The sequence below is a fragment of the Embiotoca jacksoni genome, unplaced genomic scaffold, assembly GCF_022577435.1.
Source record: "Embiotoca jacksoni isolate LCO1_2020_lvr unplaced genomic scaffold, fEmbJac1.0.p SCAF_15, whole genome shotgun sequence".
Taxonomy (NCBI): domain Eukaryota; kingdom Metazoa; phylum Chordata; class Actinopteri; family Embiotocidae; genus Embiotoca; species Embiotoca jacksoni.
In genome coordinates, this window is record NW_027185285.1 from 58459 (window position 1) to 75000 (window position 16542).

A 16542-nucleotide genomic window follows, 5' to 3' on the forward strand; every position below is an offset into this window, starting at 1 on the left:
CCTCCCACTCCCCCTTTCTCTCTCTCTCTCTCCCTCTCTCTCTCTCCCTCTCTCGCTGCTGGACTTTCAGAGAGCGTGTTCTTCCTCTTTCCCCACGCCGGCTACGGCACCGTCCAGTTCAGGCCACAGATCCATGTTCCTGCGCAGGGAGGTGAGCACCTGTACCTGCAGGTTGGAGACGGGCTCGGGGGAGGAGGCCAGCGCCGCCGTGGCCATGGTGCGGTTGAGCAGCGGGTTGGGGGGGGTTGCTGCTCGGCGGGTGCGTCGCCTTCCAGTAGGCCTCCAGGTAGTCGGCCAGGTGTTCGCAGGCGTCCTCCAGCTGGTTCTCGTCCAGGATGATGTCGAAGAGCTCCTGCGCGGAGACAGAACAAGCGTGTTGTTGACCGGACAGAACCGGAGGTCAGCGGATTCTTCTTCACGTTTTAACAGAAAGTCGAAGAATTGCCGAAGAGTCCAAGTGGCGAAGCGAAACTCACAGGTGGGCACTGAGCCAGCTTGTCTGCTGCGACCATCTGCACATTTAGGTGTTTAGCCTGGGACTTCCCCCTGGATTTAATGAGCCTCTGGAGAACCTGCGGGGAGACGACATGTATACAATATATCCCGAAAAAAAAGAAAGGGTTTTATTTGGTGACTTGTGATGACGTCATACCTTAGGTGAGGCTATTTTGATATAGACAATAATTGGAGCCAGGGAGGTCTTCGCCAGCTGAGACGGGTGGTTGATTGTGTCTGCGTCCAGAGCGACGAGCTGCAGGGTGCGGGCCAGCTCGAAGATACGCTCGATCTCGCTCTGCACCTCAGCTGAAGGCCCGGGAGACAGATAGCGACGCGTTAATACAGCGAGACGGCGAAAAAAACAACAACAATCGTAGACAGAGACAGAGCACCAAACGTCAGCCATTTACTTCCTTCACTTTGTGCACAAGTACACAACCGACACGTTAGTGCTGACTCATGCATGTCGAGGTTTTAGAGGAGAAAAAAACAAAAAACAAAAAAAACCCAGCTCCAAGCGTATGAATCGGATCGGGACCACAGTTCAAGTTCCATTTATGCACAGCTAAATGGAGCGCAGCCGCATCCTCATTCTGTTTGCCAACTTTTTAAAGTTGCAGGAACGAAGGAGGGAAGGAAGGAAGGAGGCACTTGAGAATGAGATGCCTGCGGTACTTGGAAATAACTGAGGGCACAATTTCTCACCACGTAACTAAAACAGAAACGACGACACAAAAAAAAAAAAGAAAGAAAAAGAAACACCCCTCATTAAACAAATGAAGTGGAACGTTAGTTTGTGTTAGCACTAATAGGCACAGCAGTAATTACTCTATCAGGTGAACCCCTCGAGTTTATGGCATTTTGTGTTCATTGTTCCTCAGCAGCGGCCTGTACGAGCTCCTTATTGGACATTTCGAACACACTTCCCCCCTTTTTTTATTTATTTTTTTTTAAATTAGCTATGTAGGGAGAGAGATTAAAAACCGGCGAGTGTTCCTCGCCTGTCTGGTCAAACCTCAGCGCCTCCAAAAGGTGTGAGCGCTGCCAACCCGCCGGCAGAGAGAGAGAGAGAGAGAGAGAGAAAGAGAGAGAGAGAGAGAGAGAGATAACGGGGGCGAGGAAATCTGCAGAGAGAGAGCGAGAGAGAGAGCGAGAGCCCTCCGGAGGGGCTGAGGGAGAGAGAATTAAAGCTGGAGTCTCTGCAGATTGAAAAGGAACAGTGAACTTTTAACTCTCGTAAAGAAACAGCAGGCCAGCTTTCCATTAACCTCGACGAAGACTTGGGACTTTTTTTTTTTTTTTGCAAATTTTTTTTTTTGCAAATTCCGATTCGACAGCAGAGAGACACATTTGCTCCCACGCCACGACTCGACCGAGTCCCGGCGAGGCGAGGTCCAGCTTCTATAGCGGCGCGTAGCGCGGGGGACGACAGTATAGGTCGCGGCGTGTCGGTGACAGCCGGGTGGGAAAAGTCACCGTCTTCCCCTCTCTGCCGCGCGCCCACGAGATCGCCTCCGGCTGCTGCTCGGGGGTTTTTGTGAATCTTTTTTTCCTTTTCTATTTTTTTTTTTTTTTTTCTGGAGACTACAGGCTGTCACACAGAAGTATGAGGAACAGAGAAACTGACAGGCAAGCAGACGGGCAGACGATGAGTATAGTTAGGAGGAGGAGGAGGAGGAAGAGGAGGAGGAGAAGGAGGAGGAGGAGGGAGGGAGGGAGGGTGAGGCTTCATTGTTTTGTTGCGAGGAGAGAGCATACGTACCCAGTACGTCTGAATCAAAAGACAGTGGACCGAGAGAGGATGGGTTGGTGGGAGAGAAAGAGAGAGGGGAGGGAGGAGGGAGGGGGGGAGAGGGGTTGGGGAGGATGGGTGAGAAGGGCAGAGAAGACAGGATGAAGAGAGAAAGGAGGCCAGATCAGACTCAGGCAATCAGAGCAGGTATAAAAATGAGGGGGGGGGGGGGGGGGGAATAATAATGACACTTTCAGGTCTGCGGATGATGTAAAACGCTGCCTGAAAGACACGTCCTGTCCGTCTTTATCATCTCTAACTTAGTACGTCGACCGGTAGAAATGACTGTTTTGTAAACCAGTGTCCTAAAATCCTAAAGTTTTTCAAACTGTGAAGGAAAAAAAAATTGACGCAGAGGTGTAACTCGAGGACCGTACGATGTCACCCGCTGGGCGCGGCTACACGTCCCGACTCTCAACTCCTGCAGCCGTATTTTTGACTATAAACATGCGGTTTTACACGTATTTTTGATTGAGTTAAATGTCAGTTTCAAATCAAACTTGAAGCTGCGAGCGACGCTGCCTCCAAAATGGCATTGAACAACAAGTCGGGTGATCTTCCATGTTTGTCTTTAAATCGAATGAAAAGCGACGACGCCCGACCACGAATTCCTTCCACTGACAAATAGCGTGTGTATTTGAAGTCTGATGGCTTGTTTGTCTGAGGCGCCGAGAGCCAATTGTTGTCCAAAAAAAAAAAACATCAGTGAGCCGAGCTGATAATATGCGTCAGTCCCACATCCTCCGTCCTGCTAGTGTAAAGCAACAAATGCGTTATTATTATTATTTTTATTTTTTTTGCTGTTTCAGGACGTTATCCAGCGTTTTCTAAAAACAAAACCATAAAAAAAATTTAAAAAAAGACTTCACATCCTCGGTAGTGGACTGAGTCTGTCGACCTGTCTAAAAAAAAAATCAACAAAAGTAAGACACATAAAACAATTTAGACGCAGAAAACACAGATAGTGGAAGATGATGATGAACAGAAAATGTCAGATCTCCACTCTGTAGTCTGTCAAATAAGATCAAATAAAAAAACAACAAAAAAACAACAACACCCTAATTGTTGTCTGAAAGGCGTTTTGTCCAGTCCGGTCCGTGGCTGACGGCAGCGTCCGGTCTTACCCAGGCTGGAGCGGGTGCTGGATCGCTCGATGATCGTGTGCTTGCTCGGGTTGTTGAGGACCGAACGTTTGGCCAGCGAGATGTCAGCTGTCACCCGCGTGATCGATATCCTGAAACAGAGATCCGGGCACATTGCTGGGTGAGTACTGTAAAAAGAAGAAACCCGAAGAAGAGCGGAGGGGGGAGGCGGGTGGAGGAGGAGGAGGAGGAGGAGGAGGGAGAGGAGGAGGAAGGGGGAGGAGGGGGGGCATGCTGGCTTGTGAGCTCTCAGTCTTACCTGCCCTCAAACTTGTGTTTCAGAAAGTCAAAGAGGGCTTTCTGCATCATGTCTGTCACCTGTAGGGAAGAAGATCAGACTTAAGAAACTCACACTTCCGGAAGTGGAATTCGATGTCATTTTGAATGTGATTTATTTATTTATAAAAATAAATAAAAAAATTCTGGTTACCCTCGTAGCCTTTGAGTGAAGGCCCGACTAGGATGATGGGTCTCATGGAGGGAACCACGTCGTAGGGCGGGACGTGCTCCATCTGAGCCGTGGGAAGATGAAAAACAAAAAAAACGGCACCAGAAATCGGGGTGAGTTCACGTTGTCGTATCATGTTTGAACGAACACTCAACACCAAAAAAAAAACCAAAACACGCTCACCAAGATCCGCAGTCACTCATAAATCAACATGAACTCAACACAAAAAAAACAACCCCCCCCCCCCCCCCCCCACCCCCCCCCCCCCGACGCCGGAGTCCATTTGTTTTATTGACGGCCTACGAACCGTTCGGAAGGCAGCGATCAATTTCTCCCTGAAAGCGGCGGCTTCTGTTTCTTTTAAAGTCCGCAGTCTCGCGTAATTAAAAGTGTCGGTAATTAAAGCGTCAGGAGGAGAGCTCTCGTGACCGCGCTTGCAGCTCTTAACACAAACGTCACGTTTCCTCGCACCTCTTTCTTCCCCTTCGCTGCTCGTTATGTTTCGGCGCTGGACTCGCGAACCGTCAGATAATTACCGACTGTAAACGGCAGAAAAATGCACTTCTTACATCTGGGCTGCAACTTTTTTTGATAACTCTCAGACATTTGTTGTTCCTAAATGTATCTGTGCGTGCGAGAATATTTTCAAATGCACAAAATATCTGTCGCAGCGTTTGCTCTGGATTTTGAAATGATTTCTTTGAAAATATAAGACGCTCTTTAAAATCCAATTTCCAGCTGTATTTTTTTGAATCACTTGTTTTTAACATTCAAAATAAGCACACGTATATTAAACTGAACATAAAGAGCCCTTTACGCACAGTACTGTACGGTAGACTCTGACTTTCCTTGGAGCTTTTTACACTAAAATTCAAATAAAGAGTGTTTTTTCCCCCAAAATGGTTCCAATCAAAAGCCAATGTCCTCCTTGATATTTTTAATTACCTACTTCCTTCATCCTATTTTCAGTCATTTTTAACAACAAAAAAATAAGCACAAGTATACTTGTGGATGTTTTTAAAAGGAAAAAACTGAATATAAGGAGCTCTTTACACACAGTACGGTACACTAGTGAGCGGCTTTCCCTGAGCCCATTATACTAGAAATGGAAAGAAACCGTGTTTGCCCCGCAAATGGTACATTTAAAATCCAATTTTCCGCAGGATTTTTCAATTACTTCCTTCCCTCATCCTGTTTTTAGTTGTTTTTCAGAATCAAAATGAGCATACAGTATGTATTCTAAACTGGACATAAAGAGCCCTTTACACACAGTACGGTACACGAGTCCCTGAATTTCCTAAAGCTATTACCATTAAACATGAAAAGAAACAGTGTTTTCTCCCCAAATGGTCCATTTAAAATCTAATTTCCACCCATTTACATCTAATTACTTACTTCCTCCATCCTATTTTCAGTCATTTATAATATTAAAAAAATAAGCACAAGTACACATCTGGATGTAAAAAACAAAAACAAATGTAAAAGAGCCCTTTAAAACACAGTAGTGCACCCTAGTCTTTGTCTTTCTTTGAGCCGTTTAGTCAAAATTCAGTCATTTTTCTAAAATATACTTCTGGATGTTTTTTAAAAAAGTAAAAACTCGATATAAAGAGCCTTTTACACGCAATACTGTATTGTAGTCTCTCGTCTTTCCTTGAGCCGTTTGCGCTAAAAATGGACACTCTTATAACCGCCACGGAGACTTGTACAGAACACCCACGCACAGGCACGATCCATACTGCAGCGCATGAACTTTAGGCTTATTTGTACGCGGTGAGTCATGAAAGGAATGATTCACGTACAACAGATCCATCTGTCTTCTTTCGAAATGTTTTTTTTTTTTTTTTCCCAGTGAGGATGGGGTGAAAACAGTCACTCGTCCTATAACGGTACAATAACAATGAAACTGGATGCATTTCCTTTTTAGTATCTGTATTCCCAGCACACACCACCCCTCCCCCCCCCTCCCTCTGCGCGGTGCTGCACAGCACTTCAGGCAGCAGAGAGTGCTGGAGAGTCCCGATCCTCTACATTACATTACATAAAGCGCTGCGACGGAAGCTCATTTCACCTCATTTGTATTCACACGGGCTAAAAATACATGTTTTAAAAGCTTCCAAATGGCTCTCGTCTATAAAAGGGGGGCAGCGCCGGAGCGCGGCACATAACAATACTACTCATTGGTTTTGAATAACATGAGCTCGGCGCCCAGTTTAGAGCGGTGAGTAAAAGGAACGGCCGGCGGTGTAGATAATACACAGCTGATTGCTCAATATTACGGCTCGTTGCTCCTCTGCTATCAAATCTTATACACTGCTGCTGTTCAGATGCTCTGGCTTAAACATGCCACGTTTTTATAAAAAAGGATATAAAACACTTTTTTTTTTTTTGGGGGGGGGGGGGGGGGGTTATTTAAGGATTTTGTTCAATTTTGGGGTCAAAAATTGGCCTCACTGAACCTGGGGTTATTTTTGTAACCTAAATTGAGTTTGTTCCAAGGAATTAATATAAAAAATAAAAAAAATAAAAAAAATAAAAATAAAAAGTTTAAGTTGGCATTTGACACGTTAGTAAAACATGTCAATATTGAGCCAATGCTGTGATACCGACTACTGCGACGTAAAAGTCCGTCTCTCTTCCTCCTACCGTAACACATCTTTGTCCTGCAGCCCCTAATGAATGATTCAAATCGGGCTGAAAAGCATAAAACCAGCTTGATTGTGGGCTACTGTCACTCAAAGCAGCCGTCAAAAATGAAAATGAAAGCATGTCAGGATGCATTACAGCAGCAGTCTGACTAACGGGGCCTCGGATGGATCCGCACCTGCATCTGCAAACTCCCTGACGGCTGTGACACAAGCTCTGGGGAAATGACAAAAGCGTCACACGCGATTTACAAATGATCCTGAGAATATATCTTTTTTCTTTTTCTTTTTTTTTTTTTTTTGCCTTAATGTGTATTCGAAAAAAAGCATGAAAAGATAGTCGAGAATATTCAGCTGAATGATTTTTTTTTTTTTTTTTTTTTTTTTTTACCACCACATGAAGGAAAACACGAGACAACAGAGGATAAAAATTTTTTTTTTTAAAAAATAAAGGAACGGCAAAAGGACGAAATGTTAGAGGTTAGTGTTGAGAACAAACCACACTCACCGACTTCTGTTTCTGTTTAGCCGGGCCACCTGCAGCACCATTCCACACAAAAGCCAAAAGAGACCCAAAAAAAAAAATAAAAAAAAATAAAAAAAGCACAAAACACAAGAGCACATTTAGTTATTGACAGGTTAGGATTAGAGGAAGGGGGTGGGGGGGGGTTTGGTTGGGAGGGGAGCTGTTTATGGATCGAAAGCAGGTTTTCATTTTTAAAAGACAACATAGATTCACACTGACATTCAGCAGCAGCAGCCATTTCAGAGAGTATCGGTTAGTTCAACGCCTCGCCGAGAGGAACGAGCTCAGGAACTCAGAGGAACTGCGGACCCCCCCCCCAAAAAAAAAACAAAAAAACAGTGTGAAGATTTGGCAGCTACAGCAGCAACAGGGACGGTTCTGTTGTGAGCAGTTAGTGAGAAACAGGAGAAGGATAGGAAGGGAGAGATTACACCTGACCACTTGTTGGAGGAGTGGGTTGGGAGGGGGGGGGGGGATGCAGGATGGAGGAGGAAGAGGAGGAGGAGGGAGGCGAGACGTCCCGGGGCCGCCTAATGTTACCTTCTTAAAGAAGGGCAGTCGGTGGGCGTTGGCCTGGGGGGATGTTACGCTGCCTGACATGCCCTTGGAGGAGCGAGGGTCACCCTGGGACTCAGGGGGCTCCTCGGCATCCAGGTCGAGGGGGTCAACGTCAAAGGCCACTGTGGACATGTCCACGTGAGCTGATGATGATGGGGGGACGGCGGGGCGGTGCGGAGACAGACAGAAAAAAAAAAAAAACACAGAAGGAAAGAGAAAGAGGAGGAGGGGGAAAAAAAAAAGAAAAAAAAGCAAGACGAGGTGAGGCGAGAGAGGACGAGAAAATAACAGAAGAAGGAAAGCAAAAAAAAAAAAAGGGGGGGAGGGAATAAAAAGAAGGAAGAATGTGAGCTGCATCAAGAAAAGAGGCATGAAGAGGAAACTGCAAGAGACGGCACGACCGAGATCGAAAAAAAAAGTGACACAGTATGATTAAAAGTAGAAATAACACCGACAAGAATTTTTAACAGAAGAATTTTAACACATCAGATTGTCATGAAGCAAAGCACAGATGTAGGGTGTAATAATATGAATAGCAGAGGAGGAAAGTGGATTCAGTGTGACGAGAAAGCAACAAAACGGTGAAGTGTAGATGTGATAGAGCTGCGCACAAAAGAGCGGCCGCAGAGGGAAGTGAGACAAAGCAAGGAGGAAGGGAAGAAGGAGTCCGAGCTCGGAGGGAAGTCGGGGGAATAAAGTGTGCTTGCAGGTTTGTTGTTTGTTGGCGATGCGGGTGTAGTAGGTGTGGGGAGGGTGGACGGGACTGGCGAGGTGTCTCCTTTTAAAAGGTACGGTTTGGGATTTTGGGAAATAAACATGTTGGTGGGAGGTTTAGATGAGAACACTGATTCAACTCCAGAGCAAAAAAAAAACTGGTTAGCCGAGACTGGAAAATGGAGGAAATAGCTCTGCTGGTACAAAATCCACCTCGCAGCTGTGGTACCTAACGATACTACGTTCCACCTACCTGTAAACCCGACTGCACCACAGGCCCGTCAATCAAACAGACACGCCACCAAAAAGACATCTTTTTGAATCCTATCCTATCCTAACGACATTGAAATAACTCGTGGAAAAAAATGTATTGACTTTGAATTTCTTGAGAGAAGTTGAATGGGAGTCTATGGAGCCGGAGGCTTTTTGGAACCGACCTCTAGTGGCACTTGGTGGTATCGCAGCTCAAGAAAACTTCCGCGTGGTTGTTTTTTTTGTTGGACCCGGAAGCTACGTCCACTTTCATATAGAGTCAACGGTCCTGAGTGGCCCGACCACAAGTGGACAGCTCAAGAGTACGTCTGTAATAAATAATTTGAATGGATATCATTACTTCTGATGATGACGGTGGTCCGTCAGTGGCACTAAGGATGCGTTTTGCGTTCACGCTGCTAAAAGAATCCGAGTCCCGGAGCACCTCTGAATGTGGTCTGAGCAGATCGCACCTTCACTTTAAAGCGTCCGCTTGTTGACGGGACTCAAATCAAATATATTTCCCCAAAATGTCAAACTGTCATTCAGCAAGTGTGCTCGGTAGATGTGGTTTCTATCATACAGGCGTGAACCTCACTTCCAAGTGGCTCTGGTTGATGAACAAAACCCCTTCAAGTCAGACGGAGCTGTTTATGTTTCCTCATCTTCACTTCCCTCTTCTGCTGTCTCTTTGGTTGGCGCGCGCACGCACACGCACACGCACACGCACACACACACACACACGCACGCACACACACACACACACACACACAGCAGCCAGACGTACTTAACAAGTTTAATGAGTGCGGCCCATTCTCGACTCTATTTCAGTCTGGTCCTGTGTGCTAATGACAGACCTCCTAAGACCTCTCTCACTTCACGCGGCAACCCACCAAGACGCGCCTGACTCATCCTCATGCCTGACTAGCTAGCCAATTAAAAATCTTCATCTAAATATCAGGCGCCGGTCTCATCTCTCTCTCTCTCTCTCTCTCTCTCTCTCTCTCTCTCTCTCTCGCTCGCTCGCTCGGTCAGGATTGCACTGGCGCCCACACAAACGCACACTCGATAGGGAGACCCCGTGACCTCACCTGTGCCAGGTGGGGTGGGCCTGCGGGTTCCCGTGGCAACGTCCAGACTGGAGCTTCCTCCAGATTTACTGTAGCAGGGGAAAGGAAGAGCACACATTACTGCCGGACGTTACAGTGAATACATCGTAATAAAAATGGATTTTTTTATTTATTTATTTATTTTTTTTACTTGTGTTTTATGGCACAAACACAGAGTTCTGCAAGAGGACACTGATGATCATAATTTGCAGTAAACGAGGCGATATGTGACCTTCGTGGTAATAAAACGTGAGGAGAAAGCTGAAGAAGCTTCGAACTATGCGCACAACTTCATGTAAGTTACTCAGGAAAATAATAAGAACAAAAAAACAAGCATTATTATTGTTTATTATAATCCGATCATCCCAATTAGTTTATTATAGATTTTTTTAGAATACATTTTTAAATAACTAAAAAAAACAAATATATTTTTGGATTGTATCTGCAAATAGAGACTAAAGAGACCGATATATATATGTATATAAATATATATATATATATACATATATATATATATATATACAGTAGTTTCTCAGAGGAATATAGTGATTCACTGCAGAGCTTTTGTCTACTTTGGGTTTGTTTTACGTTGCCTGGTGGGTGAGAAGTGACTCATGTTTGACTTGTTTTGTGAAGTGAGGTTGTTTTTTTTGTATCGCTGACATGTTTTTTTTTATTTTTTTTTATTGTCACCTGGAGCTGAGTCGGTTTTGTCTCATCCTCTGCTCCTGCAGCAGACGGGTGTTCTCCAGTTTGACGGGGCTGGGAATGAAGCCCACCTCACAGCCCTCCTTCACCAGACGCCCGATCCACCAGTCGTTGTTGTACTTCTGCGCACACGGAACAAACAGCCGGGCATCAGCGAGCAGTGATGCATCGGCGTTTTCTGCACGTCCACGGCACCATTTACCATCGTCTTTAAGGCTTTTGTCTTTTTTTGGGGGCTTTTTGGTTTACGTCAGTGAGATTTTAAAGCAGCAATCCTTCCACTAGTTACACACTGTAAATACACGACAGTTTCTGAAGTACAAAACTTACGAAATTCTTTCGTATGCCGAGCATTTGTAGCTACAAAATTTACCACTATTAACCAAGTAATACAACAACAACAAAAATCAGTGCGCTACTTTTATTTATTTGCTTTTTCTCCTTTTTCTGAAATTTGGAGCACCCAATTCTCACAGCACTGCAGCTTTTGTTGCTGCCAACTCCTACTCGTGGCCTGGCTGGGGGTTAAACAGAAGGAGGCAGTTCAGCAAAGCACGATCCCTCACTGGCTTCCCACCCACCGTCACCTGCCAGTTGCTAGAAGGGGCCGAGCCTGAAGCCCTGCTGTTGGCATCCTCTCCCCGACACCGGACAGCGTACCACCTGAATTCATTAACTTTAGCTCTAATCTGTGCTCTAAACTCCAGAAACTACTGTCTAAAAAAAAAAAATCATAGAAATTCTGATATTCAAACCTCTTTAATGTGCAAGAAGTCTTTGGCTTCAAAGGAGATGGCCATTCCCTGCACGGGGACGTCATCGCTGGGGCCGGGGTTGTAACCGACGTTTGTGCGCACAGCAAATGCCACCGGTTTGGTCTGAAAGGTGTGAAGGGAGAAATGAATATTAATACGCACAGATGCAGCAGCATCCAAACACCCTCACGGCGAGTTCAGAGCCCTCCGACGCCGATGGAGAGATTCAACGAGGTCGGATCGCTCCACGCTGACGTGCAGGTTGTAACGATGTAACGATGACGACCGCGCTGCGTGAGCGACGGATGTGCACCGGCCGATCTCTGACCTTGGCTTTCTCGAGCGTGGCGAGAGCCTGTCTGTCGGCCTCCTTCCTCAGGGCCTCGGGGTCCTCCTCCAGGGACACGTCCGAGTCCGACGGCCGGCTGGTGTAGGAGTCCGCGGAGCCCTGAAATGCACAATGAGTTTACATAAAGGTGAGGAGGAAGGGATTGCCAAGGGGAGGAACAACAACAGGTGTAGTAGACCAAACTCAAACTCCTCGTGGGACTCCATCATGTCTACATGTGTGACAGTCTGCCGTCTAAACGGACGACTAGTTTGTTCTTCTTTTATTCCCATTGGACGCCCGCTCTCTTGTGTTGCACCTAAAATTCAGGCTTGTATCCTTCTAAAGCTGCAACGATCAATCAAACGTCAATTAATCGATTTGAGACAATTTTCAATGAAAAATGCGAAAATTCTTTGAATTCAGCTTCTTGAATATGAATATTTTCGAGTTCCTTTAGTCCAAAATGACAAAAAAGTGGAATATCTTTTGGTTGCGATTGTTGTTCGGGTCAAAACAAGACATTTTAAGGTGCACCTGTAGCTTTGGGAAACACTGAATGACATTTTTCACCATATCAAAGACCAAACAACTGATCAATTATGATTAATGGATCATGAAAATAATATTTAGCTGCAGCCTCTGCCCTGGTCCTGAGTATGAGGACGGCTTGCGGCCTGCCTGAGATCATAATGTCAAGACTGCCCTGAGAAGTGTGACCTACATAAACACAAAAGGGGACCAGGGCCTTCATATCGCATGAAAGCTGACTCCGTGTAATTTGAGGTGGAAAAGATGCATAACAACGGGCCGACATTTCCACCGCAGCTCCAGCTGGTGTTAAACCTTTTTTTTTTTTTTTTTTTTTTTTGCAGAGGCCCGGTAGATTCGGTGAGTGTGTGGGCGTGTCGAGTGGAGACAGAAAAAAAAAAAAATGGCCCGAGGACTGTTTATAATATCAGCGAGGATATAAATTTCTCATGAAGTGGCTATACAGTTTCAAACACATTCGGCACTCATGAACCGTAACTTGACTCTCTCCCGCTGACCCTCATCCAGACACCCATACCAACAATCCAAAAAAAACAAAAAAAACAACAGAGCCTCCTGCGAGCCCGCAGTGCCGGCCCACTGTACCGAGCGGCGCAGCGACGGAGGCAGCCTGAACTTCTGAAGTGTTTGAGTGTTCAATTTATATAACAATCCCACTTGTTCTCTTGTTGCCGTTTCTTTTTTTTTTTTTTCCTTCTTTTTTTTTTTTTTTTTTAGCTGACAGGCTGCCTGCCGCTTTGTAGGAGGTACTGACAAGAATGCGGACGGCCGAATGTGCCAGGCAGAAGAAGTGAGTCACTAGGTGTGGGCTTTTAAAATAGAGGTGAGAATGCACAAAAGATGACATACACCATATGTAATGATGATGAAAAAAAAAAATCCCCTGCTCGCGTGTAGTCAGACAACACGCGCAGCGAACACAACAAATATCTCTCGACTACGGCTGAGCATTGTTTGGAATCTATTTCAGTTTTGGTGCCAACGTGCGTTTCCGTACTTCCTCTGAGGTCCAAAAAAAAAAAAAAAAAATGCTGATACCTCAGCTTCAGCATTATGGCAAAACTGCAGTGATTATCTGACTGACAGAAAAATAATCGCCAACAATATGATAATAGATTGTTTCGAGTGATCTTTTAATACAAAGGGTTTCTGATTACAGCTTCTTAAATGCGGTTATTTTAGTCTTCTATGGCAATAAACGAAATATCTTTTTGTTGTGATTGTTGGTCGTGACAAAACAAGACATTTTAGACGGCACCTGTCGCTTCGGGAATCACTGGCTGACATTTTTTCAAAGTTTTCTGACATTTTAAAGACTCAACAGGTATTTCATGAATTGAAAAACTGATCTTCATATAAATCAATATTGAGAATAATGACTTGCACCCTTCGAGTATGAACATTAAACACAAACTTTACCAACATCCTCAATGCATCGATTTTAAATAAGGAACCAAATAAAGTATCTCGTGTTCAAAAACTTGATTTAGATCCAGAAAAATAGGATTAAAGGAAAAGTAAATCTCCCCAGGAATCTGACAAAGTATCTAACTTTTAAAACACATTTTGCGTCGGTACTTAAAAAATGATGTGAAACCCAACTCTACACGGATTGTTTTGTTTTTTTGTGGTCATTTTGAATTTCTCTCCGAAGTTGGTATTTGTTATTTTAATGATGAAAAGAAATCTGTGCTGCCCAGGTGACCTAATAGCCTAAAGAAAACTCCACTGATGTTTCACGTCAAGGTGTTTACGGGTTTTAAAGACTTACAAATATAAAAGCGAGCAGTTTTTTTTGTGGTTCCACGTGGGAGGTGGCTAATATCTGATACGTTTCTTCAAGGTGATGTCACTTGAATCTTCACAACACACCCAAATCTCTGACTCAAGTGTCAGCGGTGCGGTTGTGTTGTGGTGGAATACAAAAAGATGATATGATGGTATAAACGGTCCATTATGAGTTCAACATCGTTCAGGAGTGCATCGTAGCGCTCTTTTAAGATTTCTTGGGAAATCCTACTCTTAATCTACAGTTTTTTTGTTGTCACCTCGCTGTTGATTGAAACACATTTTATGCCAGTGAAACAAAATCTTGTGTGTCCTTGTGGCTTCAGGGTTGAGATGCGTTCTGCGTAACAGCAACGTCCCTGGTTTGATTTTAGCCGAGGGGTCTTTATGGCAGCTCATATATCTTGTCTCGCCGCTCATGTTTCCTGTCTGCAGTTCGACTGTCGTCGCCATCGAATGAACGCAAAGTGCCAAAAATAATCTTCTTTTAAAAATAGAAAAGAGGAAAAGAATCTAAAGAAAACTCCTCGGTGGCATTCCTCAAAACATTTCAAAGAGAATAAACACCTGAGGGGACCTGAAGGTTTAAATATACCCAGAGACAAACTGTTCATATGTGAGGTGTGTGAGTGTTTCTGTGGTTAATGCTCCTGATTTCCCTCCATGTGTCTCCGTATGATCTGAAATCAAAGGACAAACACTGATGTTGATTCTAGCTCCGCCACCTGTCACGGCGAGCCGCTCTGCGACTTGGCAACGGCAACACCAAATGTGGACACTCCCTGTTGCCTAGGCGACGGCTATGGCTACAAGCCGAGCCGTCCCCACTTCCTGTTTCATTTACTCAAAACTCCAGACACCCGGAGCGGCGTACCGGCATCCCACTCGAAGCGGGAGGAACGATCTTGCGAGTGGCGTGCGGCATCTAATGAGGACATTAACAGCCGCCCACACTCTGATTCATCCTCTCAGCCGTGCAGGTGCATCCCGACTGATAGAAGGTTAACGAACACTGATGGGGAACCCACACGGGGATGTTTTTAGAGACGGAGGAAAAAAATTGTAATAATAAAGAAGCAGAAAGGACGTTTGAAACAACCGAAAGCGCTCGCTGCAACAGGTCGGTGATGCAGCAAAATGCCGAGAGAGTGGGAGGGACGTGCCACGACCGACCTGTGTGTGTGTGTGTGTGTGTGTGTGTGTGTGTGTGTGTGTGTGTGTGTGTGTGTGGATAAAGACTTGTGTCTCTTGAGTCACTCATCCACTTGATTCACGTCACACAGGGGGAAGAAGAGAACGAGACGGATGGATGGACACAAATGTTAAAACTTGACATGCACCAAAAAAAAAAGAAAAAGAAGAAGAAAGGTGAAGGCTGACGAGGGGAGAGACAAAATAGAAGCTCCTCAGTTACGTCTCTTCACCTTTTCACCCCTGAAACCCATCAGAACATGTTGATGCACCGAGCAAACAAATGAACAAACTTCCTCCACCTATTTCATTCCTGACCCTCTCTCCCTCCTTCCCCCCTCCTCCTCCTCCTCGTCTTCTTCTCCTCTGATGTCAATGGGTTGTGTCTCTAATTTAGCTGCTTGCTTCACTTCACATACAGCTCCTGTTGAAAATAGCTACAGGCCACCTGACGGCGGAGCTTCTTTCCGATTGGACGAGGGCCGCGGTAGAGACCCCGGCAGTGTCATAGTAACCATCTCTGCGGCTTATTACAGGCAGCCAGCGAGCGCTGCATCAGGGAGGAAGATAAAAAGAAGATATGGGAATTAATAGTAAATAAAACACGCTGAAGGGACAATAAGCAGCGAGGTAATGGCATGAAGGGCTTTCAACAGGTGATCAATGGAGGATTTCCTCTCAGTGTTTGCGTTACAGCTGTGAGGCCACGTTGGTTTAATGACTGCATCAAACATTATGGGCTTTGTTTTTTAAAAAGGGAAATATCCGTGTTTTTAAAAAAAAAAAAAAAAAGACTGCCAAACTCTATCTGGTGAAAATCCAAACGGCGTCATCACAGACTGCAGGTGTGAAGAAGCGAGGTTTCAGTAATTATCCTGAGAGTGAACTCACTGTTTCGCCTCCATTTTCTGCACAGTGGCTGCCACAGTGATGAATTTACACCTCCTTAGCATTGATATTGAATAAACGGGAGGGAGGACGAAAGAGAAACCGAACGGAGGAGGAGGGTAATGGAATAAGGAGTGAGGGCAGGATGGCAAAAGACAAGCGCATTGAATAATGAGGGTTGAAAAGGGTCACCCCGCGGGAAGGAAATGCGTTAACGTTGTTTCCTCAAATGCAATGATGCAATAAAAAAAAATATTAAAAAAAGAAAATGGGGGGGGCGGGGTGGGGGAGGAGCAGCTGGATGAAGTAAAGCAGATTTGTTTTTGCAGCCTGCTTAAAAAAGATTATAAAACTATTGACTTGACATTAATTCATAATGGTTCCTGTATTCTGGCATCGTTAGAAAACACAACAAGTCATCAGCACAGTGTCTTCCTGCCCTTTGAGTCAGGTAACAGGGCAGAGGCTAAAGATTTGAGTCTGTTCCCGTCACGAACAACAGGAACATCGCAGCAGGTGTTGTCAGACTTCACAATCTACGACGAAGAGGCGATTAGCATCAGAGCGCTGACACATACCGCGAACCCCTGTCCCGATAATTAAATATATAAAACATTTTTATATATCTCGTACTTCAGACGAAGTGAA

The 16542-nt window shown here is 45.0% G+C and overlaps 1 protein-coding gene across 1 annotated transcript in view; it reads right to left on the bottom strand.

Moving 5' to 3' along the window:
* Nucleotides 1-15: 15 nt before the first annotated feature.
* Nucleotides 16-16542, bottom strand: part of cacnb1 (calcium channel, voltage-dependent, beta 1 subunit) — a 29752-nt gene continuing 13225 nt past the window's right edge. The window contains 12 exon segments of the mRNA XM_069148578.1: nucleotides 16-246; nucleotides 248-352; nucleotides 477-572; nucleotides 653-804; nucleotides 3415-3524; nucleotides 3692-3749; nucleotides 3863-3944; nucleotides 7592-7752; nucleotides 9667-9734; nucleotides 10378-10514; nucleotides 11148-11270; nucleotides 11476-11595. Of these exon segments, the coding sequence (XP_069004679.1) occupies nucleotides 67-246; nucleotides 248-352; nucleotides 477-572; nucleotides 653-804; nucleotides 3415-3524; nucleotides 3692-3749; nucleotides 3863-3944; nucleotides 7592-7752; nucleotides 9667-9734; nucleotides 10378-10514; nucleotides 11148-11270; nucleotides 11476-11595 (1392 nt within the window). The 3' untranslated portion in view covers nucleotides 16-66.